This window comes from Oculina patagonica, chromosome 6 (genome assembly GCF_052425735.1).
Source record: "Oculina patagonica isolate OP01 chromosome 6, crgOcupat, whole genome shotgun sequence".
In the NCBI taxonomy this organism is placed as follows: domain Eukaryota; kingdom Metazoa; phylum Cnidaria; class Anthozoa; order Scleractinia; family Oculinidae; genus Oculina; species Oculina patagonica.
Genome location: NC_135763.1, coordinates 7,687,575 through 7,711,448, shown reverse-complemented (window position 1 = coordinate 7,711,448; position 23,874 = coordinate 7,687,575). Strand labels below are relative to the sequence as shown.

At 39.9% G+C, this 23,874-nt stretch overlaps 1 protein-coding gene across 1 annotated transcript in view; it reads right to left on the bottom strand.

The window, feature by feature from the left end:
• Positions 1 to 23,874, bottom strand: part of LOC144658450 (dynein axonemal heavy chain 5-like) — a 78,829-nt gene that overhangs the window by 31,082 nt on the left and 23,873 nt on the right. The window contains exons 28-62 of the mRNA XM_078518851.1: positions 23,310 to 23,461; positions 22,878 to 22,930; positions 22,402 to 22,556; positions 21,391 to 21,724; positions 20,869 to 20,973; positions 20,409 to 20,543; positions 20,119 to 20,214; positions 19,460 to 19,681; positions 18,820 to 18,953; positions 17,896 to 18,025; positions 17,031 to 17,149; positions 16,372 to 16,475; positions 15,701 to 15,896; positions 14,965 to 15,205; positions 14,022 to 14,221; positions 13,286 to 13,439; positions 12,510 to 12,673; positions 11,210 to 11,441; positions 10,612 to 10,749; positions 9,366 to 9,443; positions 9,078 to 9,224; positions 8,230 to 8,402; positions 7,535 to 7,625; positions 6,882 to 6,969; positions 5,951 to 6,138; positions 4,998 to 5,192; positions 4,305 to 4,382; positions 3,735 to 3,953; positions 2,706 to 2,846; positions 2,019 to 2,123; positions 1,559 to 1,746; positions 1,261 to 1,315; positions 927 to 1,040; positions 326 to 490; positions 112 to 228 (exon numbers count right to left, since the gene is read on the bottom strand). Of these exons, the coding sequence (XP_078374977.1) occupies positions 112 to 228; positions 326 to 490; positions 927 to 1,040; positions 1,261 to 1,315; positions 1,559 to 1,746; positions 2,019 to 2,123; positions 2,706 to 2,846; positions 3,735 to 3,953; positions 4,305 to 4,382; positions 4,998 to 5,192; positions 5,951 to 6,138; positions 6,882 to 6,969; positions 7,535 to 7,625; positions 8,230 to 8,402; positions 9,078 to 9,224; positions 9,366 to 9,443; positions 10,612 to 10,749; positions 11,210 to 11,441; positions 12,510 to 12,673; positions 13,286 to 13,439; positions 14,022 to 14,221; positions 14,965 to 15,205; positions 15,701 to 15,896; positions 16,372 to 16,475; positions 17,031 to 17,149; positions 17,896 to 18,025; positions 18,820 to 18,953; positions 19,460 to 19,681; positions 20,119 to 20,214; positions 20,409 to 20,543; positions 20,869 to 20,973; positions 21,391 to 21,724; positions 22,402 to 22,556; positions 22,878 to 22,930; positions 23,310 to 23,461 (5,206 nt within the window). The remainder of the gene's footprint in view (positions 1 to 111; positions 229 to 325; positions 491 to 926; positions 1,041 to 1,260; positions 1,316 to 1,558; positions 1,747 to 2,018; positions 2,124 to 2,705; positions 2,847 to 3,734; positions 3,954 to 4,304; positions 4,383 to 4,997; positions 5,193 to 5,950; positions 6,139 to 6,881; positions 6,970 to 7,534; positions 7,626 to 8,229; positions 8,403 to 9,077; positions 9,225 to 9,365; positions 9,444 to 10,611; positions 10,750 to 11,209; positions 11,442 to 12,509; positions 12,674 to 13,285; positions 13,440 to 14,021; positions 14,222 to 14,964; positions 15,206 to 15,700; positions 15,897 to 16,371; positions 16,476 to 17,030; positions 17,150 to 17,895; positions 18,026 to 18,819; positions 18,954 to 19,459; positions 19,682 to 20,118; positions 20,215 to 20,408; positions 20,544 to 20,868; positions 20,974 to 21,390; positions 21,725 to 22,401; positions 22,557 to 22,877; positions 22,931 to 23,309; positions 23,462 to 23,874) is intronic.

The window sequence follows — 23,874 nt, the reverse complement described above, 5'->3', positions numbered from 1 at the left end:
AATTACTTTGCTTTTGGTTTTACGACACTCAATTGAAAACTGCTCTATACATAGGAAGTTAATAGCCACCTAAATATATAAAATGCAGGATGTCCAGTTCTATCAACTTACCCTTTCTGACCAGTGTTCCCATCCACCTTGCTCGTTCACCAAGTATTCGAAAATCGTGTCTTGTCCTTCGACCGGGGGTAAATTGAGGCTGCCTTTTCCACTAAGAAATCCTTCCATCTGCAAATAACGTTTGCAAAGAAATTTAATTCTATGCCGATCTAAATAACAAAAACAATAAGGCCACGGCCTCCTACACTAAGTCTAACAGCAGTACCTTTTTACGATCCTCAAGCTCTAATAAAGCCCCAACACTCCACATGAGACAAAACACAAAAAGTTTTTCCAAATGACTTGCATCTGCTTGTTTAGGAGCATCCTCGCCTGGAATCAAACCTTCCAGAATATTCATGGCCTGCACAATGTTGTTACACTCAAGGACCTAAATGAGCCAAGATAAAAACAAGTAAGAATAATTTTACTATTTTAACGCAATATGCGTTCGTTCTTATCCTTGCCTCCAAGAGTTATATCATTGTTGTTGCAACGTGAGTCAAGAGAAAACCCTCTTCAAGGCTTACTTTTTCCAACGTGAGAGAAATGTCTGAGATTGGACAAGAAATCTATCATATTGATGACGTAGCTCAATGCATGTAGCGTCGCTGATTAATTGTCACTCAGTTTTGAATTTTCGCGCCAACCAATCCAAAACATTACACGATTTCGGCGGGATTACATCTCAGTGTGGAATTTTTGGGGTAGAATTCCATGCGTTTATCGAGTGTCAGTGGCGAAAAGAAACTTGACTCAGGCTATCCTTGCTGAAATTAAACCTTCCAGATTTACGGTAAGTAGCAAAAGTGCGGTTAGTCACTTACTTCCATCTTTGGAAAACAATTCTGAATCACAAATGTCCTCAATTCGTCAAAAACGCTCTCAAACAGCGGGAAAAGGACGTCTCTCTCCAGTTGAGGGCGCGTGTTCAACCATCCCTGGGAATGAAAAAAAAAACTTCGTTTAGTTTGCGTTAGAAAGGGACGTAAGGTAAGAAGAAACATAAAGTACGATAACTTTTGTTTTTGGTCTCTTGTAAGTTCGTTCTTTTTGACGAATTCTTAATGGTTGCAAGACCCTCAACTAGCTTCTTGAGGAAAACAAAATTTATTCTACACATATTGGTATATATGTTAAAACAGCAATAACGAAGCGTACCTCTAAGATGGGCCGCCAGTCCAGAGCAGATGAGCTCATGTACACCATACCATTTCTTGGAGAAAAAACAAATCATTTAAAACAACAAACATATATTAAACGTTATTGACACAAACGACTGCATAACAATACGGCTAGATCCCTAGGAAGACAAAATTTTTGGTTTGTCATAATACAACGAGAAACGTAAGTACGAATTTCACAGTGCTATATTTGATTCAAATCACAATACTTCTTAGTGGTTCACACAGTTAGCTCTCTAGTGCAAATTACTCCAAACGTAAAATTGAAATTTTACCTTGACACTGTAGCGGGTGAAGCGTTGTCAATGTTGTGAGGCTCAAACACAACTTTACAGTTGGGTGCCATTGGAATACGATCGCCGTTTGCCAGTGTTAGCGTCTTGTTGTCGTCCAATACACTGTTGAGGTTCTCGATCCAGATGGCGTCCACGGGGCCGTCTAAAACAATCCAGATGTGTTCTCCCTGGGAAAAGTGAACAGAGCAGTTTTCAATTGAGTGTAGTAAAACAAAAACCAAAGTTATCACTCTGGCCAATCACAAAGGCCACTGTCAATCCAGTGAACCAATCAAAACTTGAAGCAAATACACGTAGCTGGCACCAAGTGCGAAAAAACGTGCGTGAGCGAATCACGATTAGTTTTGGTTTTTCTTCTTATTGGCTGGGAAAGTGCCGCGAGTCTTTTTAGACTCATCTCTGTACGTAGTAATGGAAAACAAAATAAATACATAGTCACCTTCTTTGCTCTCAAAGTTCGTCTCCACAACGTGGAAAAGATTCCGTCAGTCCAGTCATTGGTTGAAACATCAAGTCGACCAAACATCTGAGGTGCTGTAATGGCCTGGTGCAAGAAACAGTGTTACTAACTAAGGATTATAAAGTGGTATGCAGAAGGAAGTCGAGTTTGCGTCACTATTTTTTTTTTTCTGTTTGACTCCTAGAAAGCGTTTGAATCCGTATAGGGAATACCAGGGACACTACAGATACCAAATGGCCTTGTTCATCTCAGACAGAGAAAAATCAGGGATTGTTGACTAAGAATGATAGCCACATGTTTACTCCAGCTGTTTTCAAGGTTTCAATTTTTGGTCTAAAGTTTGAAACTTCAGATAGACGTTTGGCCATTGGATGTCGCATTTTGACTTCAAACTCTTCGCAAGGAGCTTTTCTAAAGAAAATTATGCAACATCATGCAAATCGTTTGCTGAACGATGAATGGGATAATTAACTTCTATGTTACATTTGTATTGAGATAGGAATCGGTAAGTTTTTAACACTTTCACGAAGATTTACCAGCAACATTATTTGTTCTCCCAGGTGTCTATTACCAAAAAAGCCCCGTGCACTACTTTAACTTGGAGGCAACTAGACAACGAAAGGCAGGCATCGAACCTAAGATATCACTGATACGTTAGCTAATTACCTTGGGATTCATACGGAACTCCTTGTGCGGCGCCCCGCATTGTGTCATGGCCTTCATTAGAATGTTAATACACTTCGTCTTGCCTGCACCGCTAGGCCCCAGGGCCATCATTCCGTGTCGGACACGCTGGGTTTCATACAACTGGTGAACAACAAAGAAAAGTTATCAGACTTCCATCATAACACACTTTGAAATAATTTACGCCCTATGAAGTTCCACAACTTTGCTGAGTTTTAACGGATTATCCAAATTTACAATGCTTTTTGTAGCAATCAGTTATTTCAGTTGACAAGGACCCAGACAGATCATTTAATTTGGTAACATCATAACAAGAAATGAACGAGTGTCCTAGCGACAGAAATTTCTGATCAGGAAGTAGCCCTCGCAAGGTCTTACATGGAGATTTGTTACCATGAAAAAGCGGAATAGAACAAACAGCAGGAAACAATGCCCCTAGCCCCAAAAACAATGGCAACTGCTACACTAGAGGACCAGTAGAATAACAAGCTTACGAGAGCTGCTACAATACTGGAAAGTTCCCCGTACAAATGTCTTGTACAAGACAATCGTGAAAGGATCTAAGGTTAAAGGGGCTAGTTCCCGGGATTTTTTAATAATCCTGATTAGTTAGAACTTTAAATATAAGCTCTAAACTTAAAATTGGCAGAGCGACATTCTTTTACTGGCAATATCACGACCACTTAACAAACAAGGATGTTTTCCGCGCAGTTAAAATGACATCTTCATACAGACTGAAATAAACTTGAAAAGTTTGGCCGACGTTTTTCAAGTTTACCCCAGTCAGTGTAATCTGTTTTAATCTTCCCCAATTTTATCCACCCATGCCCCTTCGTGGCTTTTTGTGCGTCTCTTTTGAGTTCTAATACAGATTTAAGCCGTTATTATGATATTTTAGTTCTATAATAGCTGATCAGTGCTCAAATTGTCTAACTTTGCGAGACTTCGCAGTGCGTGACCTATTATCGCGTGACCTAGGCCCCTTTAATCCACAGGGATAAGACATATCACCTGAATCAACTTTAGCGTCCACGGCGGATGATTGACAAGCTTGGCTTCTTCAACAGCGTCAGCAATGGCTTGCTCGATATCCGGGTAACCAGCTTTGTCCAGAGTGAGACCTGGGAACAAGTCGTCAATCAAACTCATGAAGAGCGGTTCATCTTCGTCGACCAGCTTGCTCAAGTTCATGTCGCGAAGAACTCTCATCACAATACGATCTTCACTGTCCTGTAAACGGGAGACAAAAGAATCGAGGTACTTGTCTAGTTGAGATCTTGTTTAGAAACTACCTTATTCAGTCATGTTATTGCGAATTTCAAAACCGTTAATTTAGTGATGTAAACTTGACTATGATTTCAGAACTTTTTGTAAATTCTTATTATTACAATTTTTTGGGGCTACACCATATCTATAAAACTTATAGAGGGGAGGAAGTCTTGAAGCTACCCTACCCTTCCCTATGAGCTCTAGCGATGGATGTAGTGATAATGAAATAACGTATATAGAAGTGTAATATAGCTCATACTTAACACTACATATTAAAGTCAAGAGAGAAGAAAGGGTTCATTGTTACTTTACCTCTGGATTAGCTCTCTTCACCGCTCCAAGAGTCCTCAGCACGGACAGAATGTTACGAAGACCAAAATCGTAATGCACCTGATAATAAGAAGAAAAAGTTAAACTCTTCCTTGCTTATATTTTTTTTTATTACATGTCCCGGTCGCAGTCATTTTGTCTAACGTTTACAAACGAGGGGGGATTAAACAAGACATGATCATTTTAAGCCACACATTTGTAACAATCCACCGTACCGAAAAAGATGGCGACTGATACATTTTCCTCCTTTCTTTCGCGCGAAATTGTTAAAAACGTTCACAAAAACGCACAGAAAAGCTCTCAAACCATCAAACCCTGAACAATGCTGTAAGTACAAAGAAGAATTTCGCCGAAACGTGGCTGTCTTTGTGCCCTATTGGCTGTGTCAGGTTTGCAAGGTATTGTGGAAAAATGTACAGTCGCCATCTTTTCCCGAATGGTGGATTTAGACTTACATCACGGAAAATTACCGACGCCTACGTTTTTATTACCCCAAAGAGACCTGTGGTAATTGTACTCCTTTCAAACTAATTTCCAACTGTATCTGACGGCAGTTCCCTCTTAATAGCTTTGAATCTTTTAGATGCAAGGGTATGATGCCTTTCACTATAAACACTTAACAAACAAAAACAAGCTAGAAACAAAACAACAATATTATAAAGAAAAAAGACAGACCTGTTTGGTAAGCTGTTCCTCGCACAGTTTGTAGAGCGTGAAAAACTTTTGGGAAAGGTTGATGTTTCTGATGAAGCCACTAGCGGCAAGTTTCACTCGGATGATGATCTGGCGATCCGGTACCATCATGGCCACTGTACGGAACATGATCTTCAAGTTTTCTGGCAACTCTTGTCGTCCAGCATAACCTGGGTTCTGTTGAAACACAGTTGAAAGTTAACATGAATCTGGAAAGCAGAGAATTAATGGAACTCGGTGGGATTCGTAGATCATCGTAGAGCAACCGTAAGATGATCTTGAGAAGAGTTACTTGGACAACATATCTCCTAAACGAGCAAATAATGCTGACATGAAAGCGAGTGCGTGAACTACATTTGGCCGTAGAATAAGAATACGTAACTGTTTAGGTGCTAAATAAATCTTTAATAAGTCCAGGCGCCAGTTGTTCAAAGGGTGGATAAAGCTATCCACCGGATAAATCACTATCCGGTGGATAGCGAGGTAGGTTTTGTATGATGGTTATCCACTGGATAGTGATTTATCCGGCCCAGGACAAGAACAACTGGGCCCAGGATGTTTTGTATTCTGAACACAACTGAAACTGAAGTTATCAAAGTAGGAAAACCCATTGGTGAATTCGTTGGTTGTCTACATATCTACAGGTTTTAAAGTTTACGTTTTATTGTCTGTACTTGTTTACGTAGACAAATTTTAAATGGGTCAACGACAAGTAAATGATTAATAGGCGGTCCATTAGAATTGCAGTGCATGAAAAGAAATAGACAACTGTAGAACAACTCCAGGGCCCAGTTGTTCAGAGGGTGAATAATGCTATCCACGGATAAATCACTATCCTGTGTAAATCTACCTCGCTATCCACTGGATAGTGATTTATCCGGTGGATAGCGTTTTCCACCCTTTTTGAACAACTGGGGTATGTTTCAAAAGCTTACCATTGTCAAGAAGATTCCAAACTCTGGGTCCATATCGACTTCGTCACCATCAGTGAATATGAACATTTTCTTTCGCTCTTTCTTGCAGGTGAGCACCACGTGAATCTGCTGTGCAGCCACTGACAACACAGGCAGCTCAATACGGTTGAACTCGTCAAAACAGCCCCAGCTTCCTGACTGGGCCAGACCTGACGGAATGAGAAATAAATCAAAGTGACAAACACGCATGTAAAAATTGTAAAAATATATAACAGTCCAATCAATAGGCCATTTCCGAGTTACCCTTTGCCTCTGTTTCAAAACGAATCTACGTGCGAAACCATCCAAATGAAAAAATGAGTTTGATTTGCATGAAAATGGACCTGGCCTGTAGGTGAAACTCATTTTCATATGAATGGTTTCGCACGTAGAATCGTTTTGAAACAGCGGCAAAGGGTAACTCGGAAATGGCTATTTAATACGGACAGCAAAGGGACGGAGGTGACTGTCAGTATTGTAGAGGTAGAGATAACATTTCCGAATTCTGGTTTATTTGGGACCAATTAAACGGTCCGTAATAAAGGAACATCGGCATTTGAGTCTGAAGAGGTTCGGCTGGATGGAGGTATTCGTATTTTGGAGGTCCCCGTAGGGAGAAATCTGTGTCTGGATCACATTGGACGCAACCCGAAACAAAAATAAATATGGATATGGACCACTTGTTGCGCTACAGTGTTGGCGGGTAACTGAAGGTTACTTGCTTTTCCCCAAAATTTGATTGGAATAACCAGACCAAAAAACATGAAGAACTGAACGCAATGTATCAACCATGGCTGTGTCGACTTCTCCCAATCTTTGACTAGTGTATCGGTACAAAGATTGTGATTTTTCTGAAGATAGTTTTGGCATAATGTTTCGATAACTCTCGTAGGGAATTGTAAAATTAATGTACCTTTGTAAATTCGACCCAGTCCACGGTAGTCCATCTGATCAGAGCAGTTGAAGACAACAACAAATTTACCGAGAGCTTTGCCCATATCCTGTGTGGACAAACAACAGGAACATTATCTACATTGAAATTATGATACCGACAATAGCTTTCCTATACAATATATAAAAAGCATTGTAGAAAAAAAGGCATAAAATATTAGCAATATAAAGGAAGATACTAACGATTTCGTTCAAAGGGGCCTGGACTGCATTAACATATCAAGTACGGAGGTTTGTTGATATTTTCATGAACGGTAACGCTGTTAGAGGCTTACGAAAATTAGGGAAAAAAAGGTGCAGGTGCAGTGCAGGGATGGTGAAAGTCTGGCGGGGGGACTGAAGACGTTAGTCTGCGTTCGGGACGATAGCTATCAAACGAAACATTGCCAAACGTTAAATTCCAAAAATCTACATACTATAAATTACTGTCACAGTTTAAAAACGTTTCCCCCTCAGTGAGACACGAAGGAATGTTGCCTCTTTTCGCACATTTTTGCGGTTGTAACAGCATTGTCATCCATGAAACCAAAGATGTAGCGTTTTTATTCAACAGAATGCCTAGGCCTTCGCGTGGGAACCATGTATTAACTTTTAAATGACGTTGCAAAGCCTTACCTTTGTTGTCTCTGTCTTTCCAGTTCCAGCCGGTCCAGCGGGGGCGCCGCCCATTGACATCCCGAGAGCCTGGGCCAGAGTGATGTAACACCTAAGGAAGTGGTAAAAGAAATGGCATTCAGTGAGAGGAAGCACGCACAGGAAAGCACTAAATAATTGCGAGCGCGACTCGTGATAGAGTGATTTTCACGTGAGTGCCAAAAGTAATTGGCACTCATCACATTTTCTTTGGTTTTGCATTACTAACGCTTTGTGATTGGTTTTAAAATCTCGCGACACTTTCTCATCCAATCAGAAGTAAAGCCAAAATCAATCGTGACTCGCTCACTCACGTTTCCCCCCCCCCCCCCCCCCCGCCTTCGTGCCAGCTACATGTATAATTGCTTCTAGTTTTGATTGGATCATGTAGGTGTTTTGCGTCTTTTGTGATTCTCCAGAGTGATTACTCTGGTTTCGTTTTTACGACAATTGATTTAAAATCGTTCTAAATCATTCATGAACGAATGTAATTTAGTGCCCTCCCGTACGTCACACTTGCACACACTCTAGTGATTGCTCAAAAGAATCAAAACTTCTTCTTCTGCCTTGAAAGAGGATCAAAAATTGTCTGCCCAACAGAACCAAATGGTCTAACTTACAGCAGCGATTGAGAAAGCCTACTAAATGTCCCACGGAATACGTGAAAGCATGCTCACCTGTCAGTCAAGGGCGTGATGACAAGTCTGTCGGTACAGCCCAAGAATTCATTTTGATAAGAAAAGTCAACATCAGTTATGGACACCACACATTCATCAGTCTCTTCACGGAAATAGAATCGTGACTGCTTCAGCCATTCGAAATCTGTCGGCACCTTGATATTCTTGCGGCACTAGTGAGATAATGAAAAGCATTAAAACGACTTGTTATGATTTTCTCCAAGACAGCCGAGATCCATACCCGTAATCTGAATATCACGTATAAAACGCCCAAATATTCCCTTTTAACAAAGTGGCAAACTACTGGAGACTAGAAAACACTAGATATGGAAATATCGAATAAAGTTGTTGATTTTAGGAAGACTAGATTAAGAAACAATAAAGAAAAATAGATTTATATAAAACATGTGATGGAACAGATTACAATACGTAATTTTCATGTCGACCCTGAATCCACAGTTCGAATTAGAATTTGGAATATTAGTGTTTTTAAAAAATTGGAGTAAAGCAACAATAAACTTCGCCTACATTTGATGCCATGGCCGGTGCAATCTAATTTCTGTTGGAAGTGCTCAGCTACCTGTGCTCTTTTCTGGTGAAAAGAAACATATCTTGGACCCTTGCAAACGTTTATGATACGTTTTCGATACCTTTCTGTTGATTTCTAAACGTTTTTCCCTGTTAAACTGTCAACAACGACATGTTCATCAACTTTAATTTCTCGACGACCTCGCAGACTAACTAGCGTTTTTTTTTATTCTCTTTCATTCGCTTTTCATTTCATTCTAGACCACAGTACGAAAAGATTAATATGTTATAGCGAGAAGACAAAAAAAACTTGGCCTTACCAGTTCATCAAAAATGTCCCTTTGATGAACGTGAATAGTAACAAGTGTTTCAAACTTGACTCTCTCCACTTTTGTCAGTTCCTGTGTGGTTATCTCGATCAACTCGTTTAGCATGTTCAGGAAAAACTGGTTTCTCTCATCCATGATCTATAAAAAAAATGGTGTAACACTTGTTTGAAGATGATTCATTAATAACTACAAACTGTTGCCAAAAAAAAGACAATCACATTTATTTCCGTCCGTCAATGTTGCTTCTACAGCAGTATTTGCACAGAAAATACATCTCACCTTTTTGTTGGATTTGGCGTATGTTAGAGAGTCTTCGGCATCTCTTGTCCATATCATTTGGATTCCAAGCAAACCGACCTAGAGTCAAGGAATAATATACATCTAATGTAACTCAGTGCTACACTATCTAGTGCGAGTCATATGATCGCTACAGTGAACTTAGTTGAAACTTTTCAAAAGAACTAAACAACAGTTATCAGGCATTTAAACTGCAAACTGTTTGAAACATGTTCTTATCGGACAATATGAAAATCGACAACCAGATCAACTAGTTCCTCGCGAAGCGAGGCCGAAGGCCGAGCGTAACGGGGTGTATAATTTTGTCCCTCAAAGGGCTCAGGCGGGATGAAATCTCGTGTGGAGTTTACGGTCATATATATATCTATATATTATTTATTTGTGAGCTTGGTGTGTGGCGGAAATGACGTCACACGGCCGCGCGCTGGTGGCCTAATGGTGTGAGCGTCGAACTTGAAATCAGATCTTCGGGACTGAGGGCGGGGATTCGAATCTGGCTAGGGTTTTTTTTTTCTTTTTTTTTTTCTTTTTTTTTTAATTTTTTTTGTGGGTTCGAATCCTGAGCTTTTTTATTTTTATCGTTTTTCTTTTCGGATTAAAATAACACAGTTTCTGTTTGTATTCTGTCTGCTGTATTTTGTCGAAGTCTCTGTAATCGTGCAGTTCGTTGTTGTTCAGTTTCTGTTTGTATTCTGTCCGCGGTATTTTGTCGAAGTCTCTGAAATCGTGCAGTTCGTTGTTGTTCAGTTTCTGTTTGTATTCTGTCTGCTGTATTTTGTCGAAGTCTCTGTAATCGTGCAGTTCGTTGTTGTTCAGTTTCTGTTTGTATTCTGTCTGCTGTATTTTGTCCGTTACTAGGCAACAATAACCCAGAGCTTCGCGAGGCCCTGCGAGTCACGTATTACTAGTATAAGTTTTACACGTGTTTCCATCAATAGGCGATTACAAGTATTACAAGTGTTTCCATCAAGAAACATCATCAAAGGGCCTCTACAAGTGCAGACAAAACAATTAAAAGTGTACTGAAGGTATTTCAAATTAAGAAATGTGTTTAAGAACATGTATGTTTAGCTTTTAAACACATGCGGTCACAACAAGATAAGGAAGTAGCTGCCTCAGTAAGGGGAACAAGGAAAAGCTTTACAAATTTCGTGTGCTTACCGTACCACTGGCCACGCGTTGGTCAGTGACAACATATATACCAAGTACCTTTACAAAGCTGTTTTACCTGTGCTGGAAAAGTATCCAAGAAGTCTTTAAGCTTGAAACTGGGATCTCTGATAGCAATTGAGGCAGTGCGTATAACGGAGTGTAAAGAAGTTCTTGATTCTTTTAAAAGCGTGTTCAGCCACACCTCCACGTTTCCCTGGAATGAAGAAGATTTAACACTTAATTTAAACTTATAATTATACAATACTACCTAGGCAGATAGTCCCTCCATGTACATAGCTCACTGTACGCCACTCTCATATCTATGCCATATGAATAGCCCCCTTCAATCTTTTCTGAAGGCTGTTGCAATTCTCTAGCTGTTAGAGTTCACTGCCTGGGTGTAGTCCACATCCGTGAAAGGTCCCCCAGTAAGGCCTTTAAAGCTGGCGCCAATGAATGCTAGTGTCCGTTCAGACCAGCTTTTTCTAATTTACTTTTATAGTTCTCGCTGAATACACCAGACTACTCCAAACTGGAATATGGCGCAAAATAAAAGAAAGGAGTATTGCAGTGTCGGACCTCAATGCCTTAGTTTCACACCAGTTGCTAGAATCAGTTTTTCCCCCGTGTGGAAGGCATTTTGGACAAGTTTGTATTCGACATGATAAACGCACCTGGGCCATAACTGGATTTTCCAAGGTAACAGATTCTCCCTCGCGTGAGTTGATGGCTAGGATCTTGTCATACTCTTTCTCGTGGAATGTAACCGTCTTGACGTTGTCAAACACACCCAGCAAATGGGCCTGAATAGTGTGCGAGTCACTGGCCTGACCCAAGATTTCCAGCAAGGCGGGATCTGACACGAAGAAGAAGCGTGGAAACACCAGACGCTTCTTTTCCAGGTACCTTTGTATCGTTAAGAAATATATAACGTCAGTGTGTTGTTTAAATATGTAGTTAAATTGCAAAGCCATGGTTGTAGAGGACATAATTTTTTTATTCGATCTAAGGAGTTGCTACCATCATACTCGTTTGAAACAAAGCTTATCATGCCTTTGATTGCACTGGGAATGCTTAAGGCAAATTTTCGAAGAAGGACTTGAAGAGCTTTACACAGTCGAACCTCTCTTTACGGACACCACTATAATACGCACACCCTTTTATTACGGAAAAGTTGATATAAACTCTACCTCTGTAATACGGACACTCTCCCCTGTCCTTTAAGAGGTTCGACTGTATCATGGAATCAAATCGCAAGCAAACGCAGTCAGGAATACTCTAAATGGTGTGATCCAAGCGTGGAGACCTATCAATGTCTCAGGTTGTTTAGCGACTTCTCTGATAAACGTAGAACGCTCTGCCTCAGTTAATTCTCGCCTCCTCCCTTCTCTTCCCCCTCCTACTGTTACATCAAAATCAGAAACCCATAAGGGTTGAAATGTGTAACTCCCTATGATTTGCATTGTACAAAGCGTTTGCACATTCGTTTACACTAAGTACCATATTTGGAAAATCACGAGAAACATTTAACCAATCAAAATTACTATATTTGGATTAAATTTACAGCGCGCGCTAGCTCGCGCTCGATGGCGCAATCTTGTTTTTGAACAAGCTTGGTTGAATAAAGTTAAATTTGGTTTAATTCTCCTGTTTCATCTTCTTGAAGTAGTCTGGAGAACTTCGCTTCGATACACTTAATGTATTTCTTTAGTTTCTGTACGAAATTAACGGCGTTTAGGTCGAAATTCAAGCAACTTGCCGCAAAACCAAAAATTATGTTGCGTGTCACTGTGTCATTACGTATAAAGCATTCGCGTACGAATTCTTTGTGTTTCCAAATATGGTACTTAGCAAAATGAATATTCAAACGCTGTGCGCGCGCGTTACACGTTTCAACCCTTATGGGTTTCTGTCAAAATTTAGCAGGATTGCATGCAATTCCCTACAGTAAGTAACAGAGCTCTCCCTCCTTACCCACTGAGAGATTTCTGACAAATCTCAAGCTGTTCCAGGATATGTGGCAGTAGCTGTCCAAGCGTGTCGTCACCCATACAGCACTGCACTACATTGGAGTTCTCGTGTGCTCGGCTCATAATCTTCACCCACGATTTGTCAATCTGACTGAAACGCTTTGCTTCCTGCAGGCCACAAATAAAGGGACAAGAAAACAATATGACTTGTTGGACTAGATTTACATCGACTGAAGAATAACACAGATGTAAAGAAAAAATACAAGTACCGTATTAACTCGAACGAGCGCCGCGGCGCTTATTTAATTTTTCGAGCCTTAAGCGCGGCGCTTATTCGAGGGCGGCGCTTATTTAAACAGCAGTTGAAAATGGCGTCTTTTGATTGTCAGTATTCGTCACTTGGCGATGGCTTTCGTGGCGCTAGCTTTCCTGGCAAAGTTTGCAGCCTTCACAACATTTACAGAACTACGTATTGTAATGTTGGATCGAAAAACTAATGGACGAGCGGTAAATTAATCACTTTCAACTACAAAACATCGCTCTTGATAAAAAGAAATGTTCATACTTGTCTTAGAGTTGCTTTGTAGTGCCATTCGTAGTTAAACGAATTTTATCAAATAAGCGCCGAATCGGGACTGCGGGCTTATTCGAGGGCGGCGCTGATTAACTTTTTTGTCCCAAATGTGGTGCTTATTCAAGGTCGGCGGTTATTCGGGGGGGGGGGGGGGGGGGGCTCATTCGAATAAATACGGTATACAAATTTCAAGACATATAACACACCTGTGGTAACTGTTTGGCGATGTCCCCACCGACAAACACCGCCTCTAAGTACACCCACAAGTTCTGCACAACCAACCAGTTCTCGATGATCTCTGTAGACCCCGTCAATTTTGCTACCCACTTTTGAATTTCCGCTTTGAATGGGGCATTGTACCTGCAAATCAACAGATTCCTTCTCATCATATGCATTCCCATTGCACTAAAATGTGTCCCTGTTCAGGTAAAGGTAATGTTACCGACTTGGTGCAAGTCGTATTTCTAAAGTAGACTAAATAAGAATTTGAAAATTACCAAAGTAACACCCTTATTATCTTTGGGAATTAAGTAATCTCATTTACAAAACTATGTTAAACTGTGAACTTACATGTGTATACAGTGAAAACGCCACACCACGAAATTAGAGAATATAAAGCTACTAAGCTTTCAGCTCAAGCTGGAGTCTTGTTTGAGGCGTGAATATGAATACAGTATTAGGCCTACTGACGTGGGTTTTTAAAGTTACTTACATTCGCAGTGAACCTGGCTCTAGTTTGAGCTAACGCTTAGGGACTTTATTTTCTATGGTGCATCTAAAATTTATAAGCGAACCGTTTATTTCAATTTTCCCATAAAAGTGAGTTCCTTCCTTAAATAATTTGATGTATTTTTTTGACGCTAGTTAACAAACTATTACTTAACTTTCTAACTAAGATGGCTCTTTCTGATATTTTTACAGCCGTCAGCGCCAAGGACGTACCTGTTGCTTAGCAGAGAACCAAGTATCATCAAACTGTCTTCCATCAACGACACGATGTCAGAAGTCTCTGCTCCTTTGAGCAGCAGCTCGCCACGATTCTTGAAGTTGGAGAAAGAAAACACCTGCGTGCTCCACTCAGACACGACTCCCTTCAGCTTGAAGTCAATGTCACGTTCTTTGACGGCAGCGATGCAAACGTCCTAGGACAATTGCACTTGTTATATAAACAAAAGTAGTTGTTGTTGCAATGATAAAAACTGTTAAAGGAACTGTGTCACGGATTCTACCCAGTTTAGTTATGAAAAAAGGCCATCAAATTTATTGCAATATAAAAATAACTGCTAAAAACAGTGAAGGAACATTTCAATAACATAGCAAATGCAGAAGAAGGTACGGATGGCCAAAAGTGACAAAGATTGAAACGGATTGCGATATGGGTTTTTGAAATACTATTAGGCTGAACAGTTTTCAAAGTTAATCTCGTTTGCTTGTAACTTTAAAATATAATGCCTGGAGACACATTGGGTTTAACAGCGAGTAACTGGCCAAACTTAATAACAAAACCTAACTCTGCCATGACACATTCCCTTTAAGAAGCTGTGAATGGCTATTCTATTTGAGTCTAATACCTCTTAAGGCTATGGTATCATAAAGACTTGTTTTCAGCCTTGACAAAAGATGAAAGAAAAAAAGAAACAAAGGAGAGGGGAAAAGAGAGAAGGTATCAATGTTTGTCACACACTTGATGAATGACGCCTAAAAGTTAGCTCACCAGGCTTGTGAAATACACGAGTCTGAATCTGAGTTTGCTGTTGCTATCGCCCTATCACAATAATTTCTTCAAAAAAAATTTGTTTGAGTTCTTTCTATTCTTATAGATTCTCCTTGCTGATAGTAAATCCAAATTCATGTTTGTCAGATACTGCTGTCTACCGTGGCATACCTCAATGTCTTCCTTGTTTGGTAACAGAGGTGCACTCATAAGCTGCCGCAGCTGAAACGTTTCAGATTCGACATCCAGCGTGACACCAGTGATGGTGGAAATTCTTTCCCAGTGTCGCTGCTTCATCGCTTTGTGCGCCATCATTTCCAGAAGAGGGCAACATTCACTGAAATCATCAATTGTCTTCTTGAGGTCTAAAAAGGCTTGCCACTCCTTCAGGGCTTTGGGTAGTTTTCGGATCCTGAAACGTAATCGTAAACGTCTGGTAAGCTCAGAAAGAAAACCGCAGAGAGTGGGCCTAAGGCCTCAAAAGCTGCAGTCATCATCGCCATCACTTTGTTTACCCACGGATTTTGCAGAGTAGCTTATACAGGTAGTATTTGCGAGCATTTCACAGTACATAGCACAGTGAGAAAAGACCCGACCACAACACTGGGGACTCCGTACCCTTCTCTTAACGATAAGTACATGGGTTCTTTTCCATCCCCTGCCGACTGTAACTCTGAAGATGCAGGAGACGGGGCCTTCGGTTTAGCGTCCTTATCGGAGAAGACTAGAATATCTAACCATTTGCAGATGCTATTGCAAAGGCAGCATATTCTCCCCAGTTATTTTAAGACCCTGAGTGTTGGTCCGGTCTGGGGCTCAAACTCGAGACCTCCCGTGCGGTAGTCCGGCGCTCTACCAACTGAGCTAACTGGACCTCACATACAAAAACCAGTAATCTAGTATTAACCTGTTCTGGTATTCCATCAGCTCATTATTGATCTTCTCAATGTCAATCTCCTGCCACAGAATGTCGTAGTAGCCATTGACATTATCGATGACAGAGTTGTACAAGTTGTACAGTTTCTGAAGAAGACTCAGTTCTTTACGAATTCTCTGCAAGTTTGGATACTCGGTGACTGTCAAACCAAACAGCTCCTCGCCACCTTGAAATGACAACACAACAGTCATATCACAACCGTGGATATAACTATAATAATATCTATAATTATAACCTTATCGCTCCATTTTCAAGCTGCACACATTGTGGGGCGAGGTACATTTTTAAAGGATAAAAAAGTACTGTTGACACTGACATTGGCCGAACACAATCTTCAAAAACTTACTAAGTTACTTGAGCTTATGAAATCACTTAAAAATCTTCTTTCTCTTTCTCAATTGTTTCCTCAAAGCACTGTTACAATTTCAAGCAGGCTTTCGACCACATGTTAAGATGACTGTCTTGTCATATTAAGTGTGAGAGTAGTCTTGAAAAGGAGTCTTTTTGGTAACCGATGTTTCACCAACCTACCTGAGTGCAGGTCATCTTAAGAGTTAAGTGAAAGTTGCTGTCAGTTTATTGTGTGAGGTCTTAAAACTGACTGACTGAAAAGACACACATTACTAAAATTAAATTCTTACCAGAGTACGTTTCATACTTTCTCCACAGCTCGTCAAATCGAGCTTGGAAAATTCCCAAGCGATCGCTAGCTTCTCGTGGAGGAATGCCTGCAACCATGGGACCTCTATGATGTACAGAAAGAAAAGTAATTTAAAATTGTATTGAGTATTGTTACATTTGTTTATGATCCATACAAGAGCAAGAGAAGATATCTCATGGATAGGGAGTGGGGAAAACAGACCATTTCTAACGATTTATGACTTTCTGCAATATCTATGCATAATTAGGAAAACGCCAGTAGTAGACATTTTGTTTTATCGAGAACTGCAACATTACGTCGACACGAACTTATTTCGATGTACCATTTTAACTGCAAGTGTGGAGATTCTTCATTTGAGTACTCGATAACTTCAAATAAAAAAAGTGTAACTAGAGTAATACGCCAAATCAAAGGAGCAAAAAATCGCCAAGAAAATGACATATTTTGAAAAGAACAGAATGATATCTGGTTTAGAATTACGTATATTCGTTTGTTCTTTAACACGATTTCATTTTTCCCCCGATTTGTCCAAAATTCATTCTCTAAACAAGCTCAAGAATGTTCTTCTGTGAGCTACCGATACACATAAACTTTTTTTTTTCAATCAAGACCAAGCTTTCGGTTTTAATACGCTCTTACTTTTCGTTGTATTCCTGAACAAATAATGTGACCATATCTTTGAACTTCTCTACACCATCCAAGAGATCAGCTTTGAATGTAGGTTGGATCTGAAGGAGGTGGCTTGCAACCGTTCCAGCCTATCAGATGCGAAAGAAACGTATCCGTTACGTACTTTAGTAACAAAACAATGCACATTACTTGCTACACTAAGACAAGAGCTCAAAGTTCTCTCAAGTCAAAAGAACAAGTGGAATAGTCACTTGATGGGAGCGCTACTTTGGTTAATTATTGTAAAAGCAACACCCAATGAGTATACGATTATTATTTACATAATCTTGCACTCAAATACTGTAACAATAAAGCACAGAGAGCTGCCATGTCGTGTTTTTTAGCAACTTCTCTGGCAAAGCCTGCAGGCATGTATTCAGGCATTAGAGATGTCTTCATTTATTATTAGGAGATGAAACTCTGACCAAAAAAGATGATATACCTCTTGGAGTTTAATGTAGTTATACACTGAGGCCATTTGTATCTAAGAGACAGGGTTTGTACTCTTTTAAGCTTTTGGAATTTCATGACTTTTCATGACCTTTTCCATGACTTTTTAACATTATCTTGAGTTCGAGTACGTTTTTACCCTTTTCTTTTTTCTTTGACCATTTTTCTTGGAAATTTTCAAACATTATCTTGAGTTCGAGTACGTTTTTACCCTTTTCTTCACAAAAAATAACCTGCCTAATTTTGTTTGTACAGTCAATACCACTTTCCAAGACTTTCCATGACCCACACCTATATTCCATGACTTTCCAGCCTGGAAAATGAAATTCTAAAATTTCATGACTTCCAAGGTTTTCTATAGGCCTCAGCAAACGGCCTCAAATACCTGCGCATGCAATTTACGCCAAGCATAGGTAAGACCATCCACTCTTTCAGCATCACTGCTTGAATAAACAAGGCCATAGCGATTCATCATAGCAAACGATTCCTCGATTGGACCAATTGTCATGTCAATCCTGTAGCAAAAAATAACATATCTTAGACAATGTAACATTTGTAGCATGTTTATAGGAATTAACTCTCACTGTGAGACATGACTCTTTTAAATCTGACAAGCCTGATAACACATCTCAGTGATCTCGGGTGCTTATCATTTGACAAAAAATGGAAATTTTCATTGAAAATCAAATGGTCCAAATTCTGGTAGAAAATCCTGGAATACGTGCAGAGGCATTCCTCTTTGCCAGTTAATCAGAATGCCAGAAATGTCTGTATCTTGTCCAGTTTCCCAGCTTTTTGGTCTTCTTTGAGACAACCATCCAATGGTAACTGGTAACAGCAATCTCTTTCGATTTATCGGCTGATTTTGAAAAAACGTTGGCACTATATATATTCAAAGGCAATTCTAAGCAGGTTTTCAAGTAAATGACAGACCTTTGATTTCCATTCCCTTCAAGAGAGACTTTGTGATACTGATACATACTGACGGTGTGGCACTACAGAGATCCATTTAGTGTCAAGGATTGGATGTTACTTGGTGATGACTTTCCATGCACTTAAAAAAAACTAGTCGAAGACACAACACAGGCCTCCATATTTCAACATTTTCGCCGTGGAATTCTTGAGCTCATAACTTTAATGTCTCCCTCACAGCAAATGAAACAGATTTCAACAAGACGCCACTGTCTTCTCTTAAACTATGATACTAGAATGATTTCCCAATTTAAAGCTCCTGTTGATATTTCCAGTTCTCGTTTCTGTTAAGTCTCTAAGTATAGTATCTTGCGATCACACAGTTCAAGTCACAAACCTTATTTCAGACTCTCTTATCTCACTGAGAGCAGCCATGCTGCTTCTCACATCATCAAGATCCTTAATACCACGGGCAAGTCGCTTGTTGAGGTTGTCAATGAACAGGAAGATTTCTTCCATGTCTGCACTTGCCTGCCAAATACAACAAAAACAACTGATTTTTTGAGCAGTTGATAAAATTATATACACTCAGGAACTGTAGAGTCGCACATGCCATAACTATCACTTTTTAACATTAAATGACAAAATCTTTCGTCCACTTGAGTTCTCCATTACCAGGACTTGCGTGCACTTGCGATGACTTGTGATGACTTTGGCCAAGATCAAATCTGCACGCAAGTCAACACAAGTTTTTCGCCCTTCTGCAACCCAACGCAAGTCAACGCAAGTCTTGCTGTTTACTTCAAGTACTGAATTGTAGAGCGTGCAGTAGCATTGAAATGCCTTTTTGACAACTTGTGTGCACTTGCGAGTAAACCTGCTAGTCCGTTTGGCCAGCCAATCAAGTCTGAACGCAAGTTCAACTTAGGACAACTTGCGTCCACTTGCATTATCGTTTGGCCAGGGCTTTAAACTATTTTAATGTCTAACTGAAAAAATTGACATATCAAGCACACATATCCACTTGCAGATCTTACCTTCTCTGCCAATGCCTTGCCAAATGCCTGTTTCCAGGCCTTAGTTTCACTGACCAAAGCTTCTTTGATTCTGTCAGTGAGATATTCCACAGGGCCAATGTGGTAACTTCCAGGTAACTCCTCAATCTGAGTTTCCAGGCGCTGATAATACTTAATCTGAGCATCAAAGTCTGACAGCAATGGCTTGGACTCCATGAACTCCTTGACTTTTGTGTTTGGATCCTGAAAGTTCAAAAAGTGGTGATCGAAGCGAACTATTAATAAAATGAAAATCTGAATCTGAGGATGAATATGAAGTCTGCAATTTAACGATCCCATGGACTCGCTCAATAAAGGACAACCTCATATACTCAATCCATGTGTATAATAGAGTGGTTAACAGTTGACCGACTGAAAAGTAGAGCCCTACAATAAAGTTCTAAACAACCACTTTCAGAGCAAAGAAAACGTTTTTTTAAGTATAAGAGCCAAAACTATAAGTGACTTGGCTTGTGGCATGTGTGCCTTCACATCAATTTTATCACCAGACAAGTGTTTTCACTTGAAAATCTGATTGATTCATTGCATTGTGAATGTCTGATGTGATTGGCCAGATTTAATTCTGTGTTTGGTTTTTGCCGGTTTGCTCTTATGTGGACCAGATTTAACATTGAATTTACCTGATTCCATAGTTCCTTGAACTGGTCCATTTCCTCCAAAATTTTTGTGGCATCCATTTTCAATGAACTTACAACTGAACTCAAAGTAATAACCACCTTCAAATATAACAATATTTTTCAGTTAAAACAATACCTGTAATTTACCTAAAATCTAAACTGTTCACATGCAGTTATAAATAACCACACAATTCATTCAGAATTTCATTGTTTTAATAGTTCATATTATTTCAAAAGATACTGTAATTTTTATCTTAGAGCTTAGACATCCTCCTAAAAACAAATGTAAATACCTTGGTGACATCCTTGTGCTCAGATACAATCTTGTAAAGAGACTTGGGTACCAAAGGAGGGAGAACTTTTCCTTCTTCTGCGACAATGATTGGCGGCTGATGAATGACTCCATGTTGTTCCCATTCATATACATTCTTGAGGATTGAGAAAAGAAAGGAGATTATTCCTTGTACTAGGCAGAAGTTTGTTAACTTCATTACAACTGTGGACTCTCAACGTTTACAGTTAAGATCCACATGTGACTTGCTACAGCAGTTTCCAATTTGGAAACTTTACTTACGCTTCTTATGTAACAAAAATAATTTCTTAAAATGCCAATTAAATGAAAACATCAAAGAAACAAACAAAAACATCGTCTGGAAATGGACACAGTAGAATCATTGTCATGGACATACACTTCATATATTGCCTTATATTTGCCCACAATACAACCTACATTTGACCCTTTCGATGTCCTACCTGTGTTGTTTTAAGCATGATCTGGACTGTTTTGTTCAACGCCTGCTGAATGTCATCCAAACTTGGCTTCATTACTATTGATGGAATTTCTAACACGATATCAGCCTGGAAGAAATACAGATGACTTAATGAACGAAATAGGGAAATAAGGGAAAGAGGGAGCAGGGAGAGGGATGGAGGCAGGAAGACAAAAATGAAGAAAGCGGGTAAGGGGGAGGGAAGGAGGGCGGGGAGGGAGGGAGGGAGGGAGGGAGGGAGGGAGGGACGGAGGGAGGGTGGGTTGTTGGTTGGGTTGGTGTTTGGGTGGGTGGGTAGGTAGGTAGGTAGGTAGGTAGGTAGGTAGGTAGGTAGGTAGGTAGGTAGGTAGGTAGGTAGGTAGGTAGGTAGGTAGGTAGGTAGGTAGGTAGGTAGGTAGGTGGTCGGTGGGTAGGTAGCGGAAGGAAGGAGGGAGGGAGAGGAGATGAGAGGAAGCTAGAATTGGTAAGGAAGAATTAGCTTTCATGTACCAAGAGATGCACTCACCTTAAAAAGAGCTGGTGATTTAGCATCAGTATCACTGCTCTCCTTGATGTGTTTGCTAGCTGCTTGCATGCGACGTTTAATGGCATCCAGTGACTGTCTTTTAGATTTCACCAATGCCTCAATACATCTCTGATTGAAAAAGATGAACAAGCTCCAGTAGCAACATGGCATGCACTCCCAACATCTGTTTCCTTTGTTGTTCTTTGCCTGCTTTGATTCAGGGTACAGACACGGGTAGTTTTCCTTATCAAGACCTGTTAATTCTGATGGCTTCAAATTGTCTTTTAGTGTTTGAAGAAGGATGTTCACTGATGACTCCACCAAGTGGTTGTACCTGAGTACCAATAAAAATAACTCTTAAGAGGCTGTCTCTCTGAAAACCACCCACTCAATTTATTCACATCAAAAATAACTTTGCTTGAAACTCTGGCAACTGAAAGACTTTACCTGAGGCTAGGACTAAAACAGATTTGGTTTGATTCAAAATGATTTTCTGGCCTTGTTAGGAGCAATAAATATTTTGCCTGTTTGGGCCCGCCACAACATTTTCAGAGAGAGACCCTCTTAAAACCTCTGTACTTGTATTTCTCTGTTCAAGCTAAATACCTCCCGGATGCGTACATAAAGGTTTTAATTCATTTATTCATTGATTAAATAATTTTTCAGGCAAGTTTCCAACAAGCATGGGTCAGGATGTCTCAATGGTTAGGTTCTAATCAACACATACATAAGCTAACAGTACTAACTAGTCCAAACACCAACTCCATCCCCCACCCAATCTTTTAGCACCAACTATGCCAAACCTTCACCCGAACTTATTCCCCAACCGATTCTAACTTAAGACAGCCTATTTGGTATACTGTACTGGAAAAGGCTGCTGGCATTACATTGCAGGCGTAAAAAACAAATGAAGCTGGATGACATTCCCTAACCATCAGTTTATGAAACCTCTTTGCATGCCCAACAGCCAGATAGAGAAAGGAACTAAATGAATTCACAAAGCAAACTCACTTTGACAAAGATTCTGCAGCTTCTTGGCACGTTCGTTCAGTTACGTTTACAAATTCTTCTACAGTGACAGCTTCATCTTCTGGCAGATCACACAGCCGTGTTAATTCAATGTCTTGCAACACAGCCTCAATTCGGCAGTCAAGCATGTCTTTTACCTAAGAGAGCACAGAGTTCAGTCACAACCATCATGGTTCACTGGTAGTATCTCCACAGTACAGTTAACATCCATTTGAATCTACTGTATGTTTGTAGTTTGTGCAAAGGGAGGGGGAACAAAAAACAAGGCTTTTCACACACTAGCCTAGGGTTCCACACAAAACATAAACGTCGGGATGTACTATGGGATTTGTGACACTTCATGTTAATTTGGAGCAACGTAGTTGGCTTTATTAAATCCAAGTCACAAATTTTTGCAATGAAAACTACCAAACTGAGGTGAAAGGAAAGCACCTTGCAAAAGAAAAGTTAAAATGTACCCCTTTTGTAAGTATTTCAAGTCCTTTCACTGATTTGTGAATGCTGTTGATATCTGCAAAGAGGAATGCAATCATTGTCATGTAAAATACAAAAGTAAATAAAGCAAATGTATCAAGGAACTGTTATTATCATAGCTTTTCTGATTGATAAACAAACAAGGTAAGAAAAAGGTAACATGGCGACTTTTCTTAAAATTGCAAGATAATGGAGGCATCATGGCGGAGAGGTTAGAGTGCCAAACTTGAAGTCTGGAGGTCGCAGGTTCAAGGCCCATTCTGACCACCTAGCTGTTGTTTGTTGTAGTAACGTGTTCAACTCCTTGGCTAAGGATGTAAATACTCAACTGATCTGCCTTACACAAATTGGGATTTTTAACCAGGGATTTTTAACTAGTTAACTAGGTTTTTGGGGATTTTTAACTAGGTACTCACAGGAGTGGACATTCAGGGACGTCCAGTTCAACATGGTCAAACCAGGCTTGATCGTTTCATCTACCCGGTTGGTAAATGGCTTCATAAGGGGAAGTACATTTTCAGGAATATCTGCGACAACTCCATCATACTCTTTCAAAACCTCTTGGAGCCTACAAACAGAAATTAACATTTAACATTTCGTCTTACTCACTTGCACCAAGGTTCACCCAAAGATGAAACTCGGGCTTGATTTTTATATTAATTTGAAAGAAATGTCCATTTCTTCAATAAACATCATCAAAATGACTCCTCTCACGAAAAACAATTCAAGTTATATCATTTTTACAGAATTCTACATGTACTCTGGGCGTCTCTTTGTGTGATTGCCAATTCAGCGAGACAAGTTCTAAATGCAATCCGCCTTTTGTAAGAGCAAGAGACTTTAGCTCTCAGCTGCACTGATTATTATAACTGTAATAATTTAAGTACACGGATTATATGTTACTGTACATGTAGTAGTACATGTAAGTACCCTACACTTTTCAGTAAAAGAGGAGCTAATTGTCTCAAAATGTCCAATATT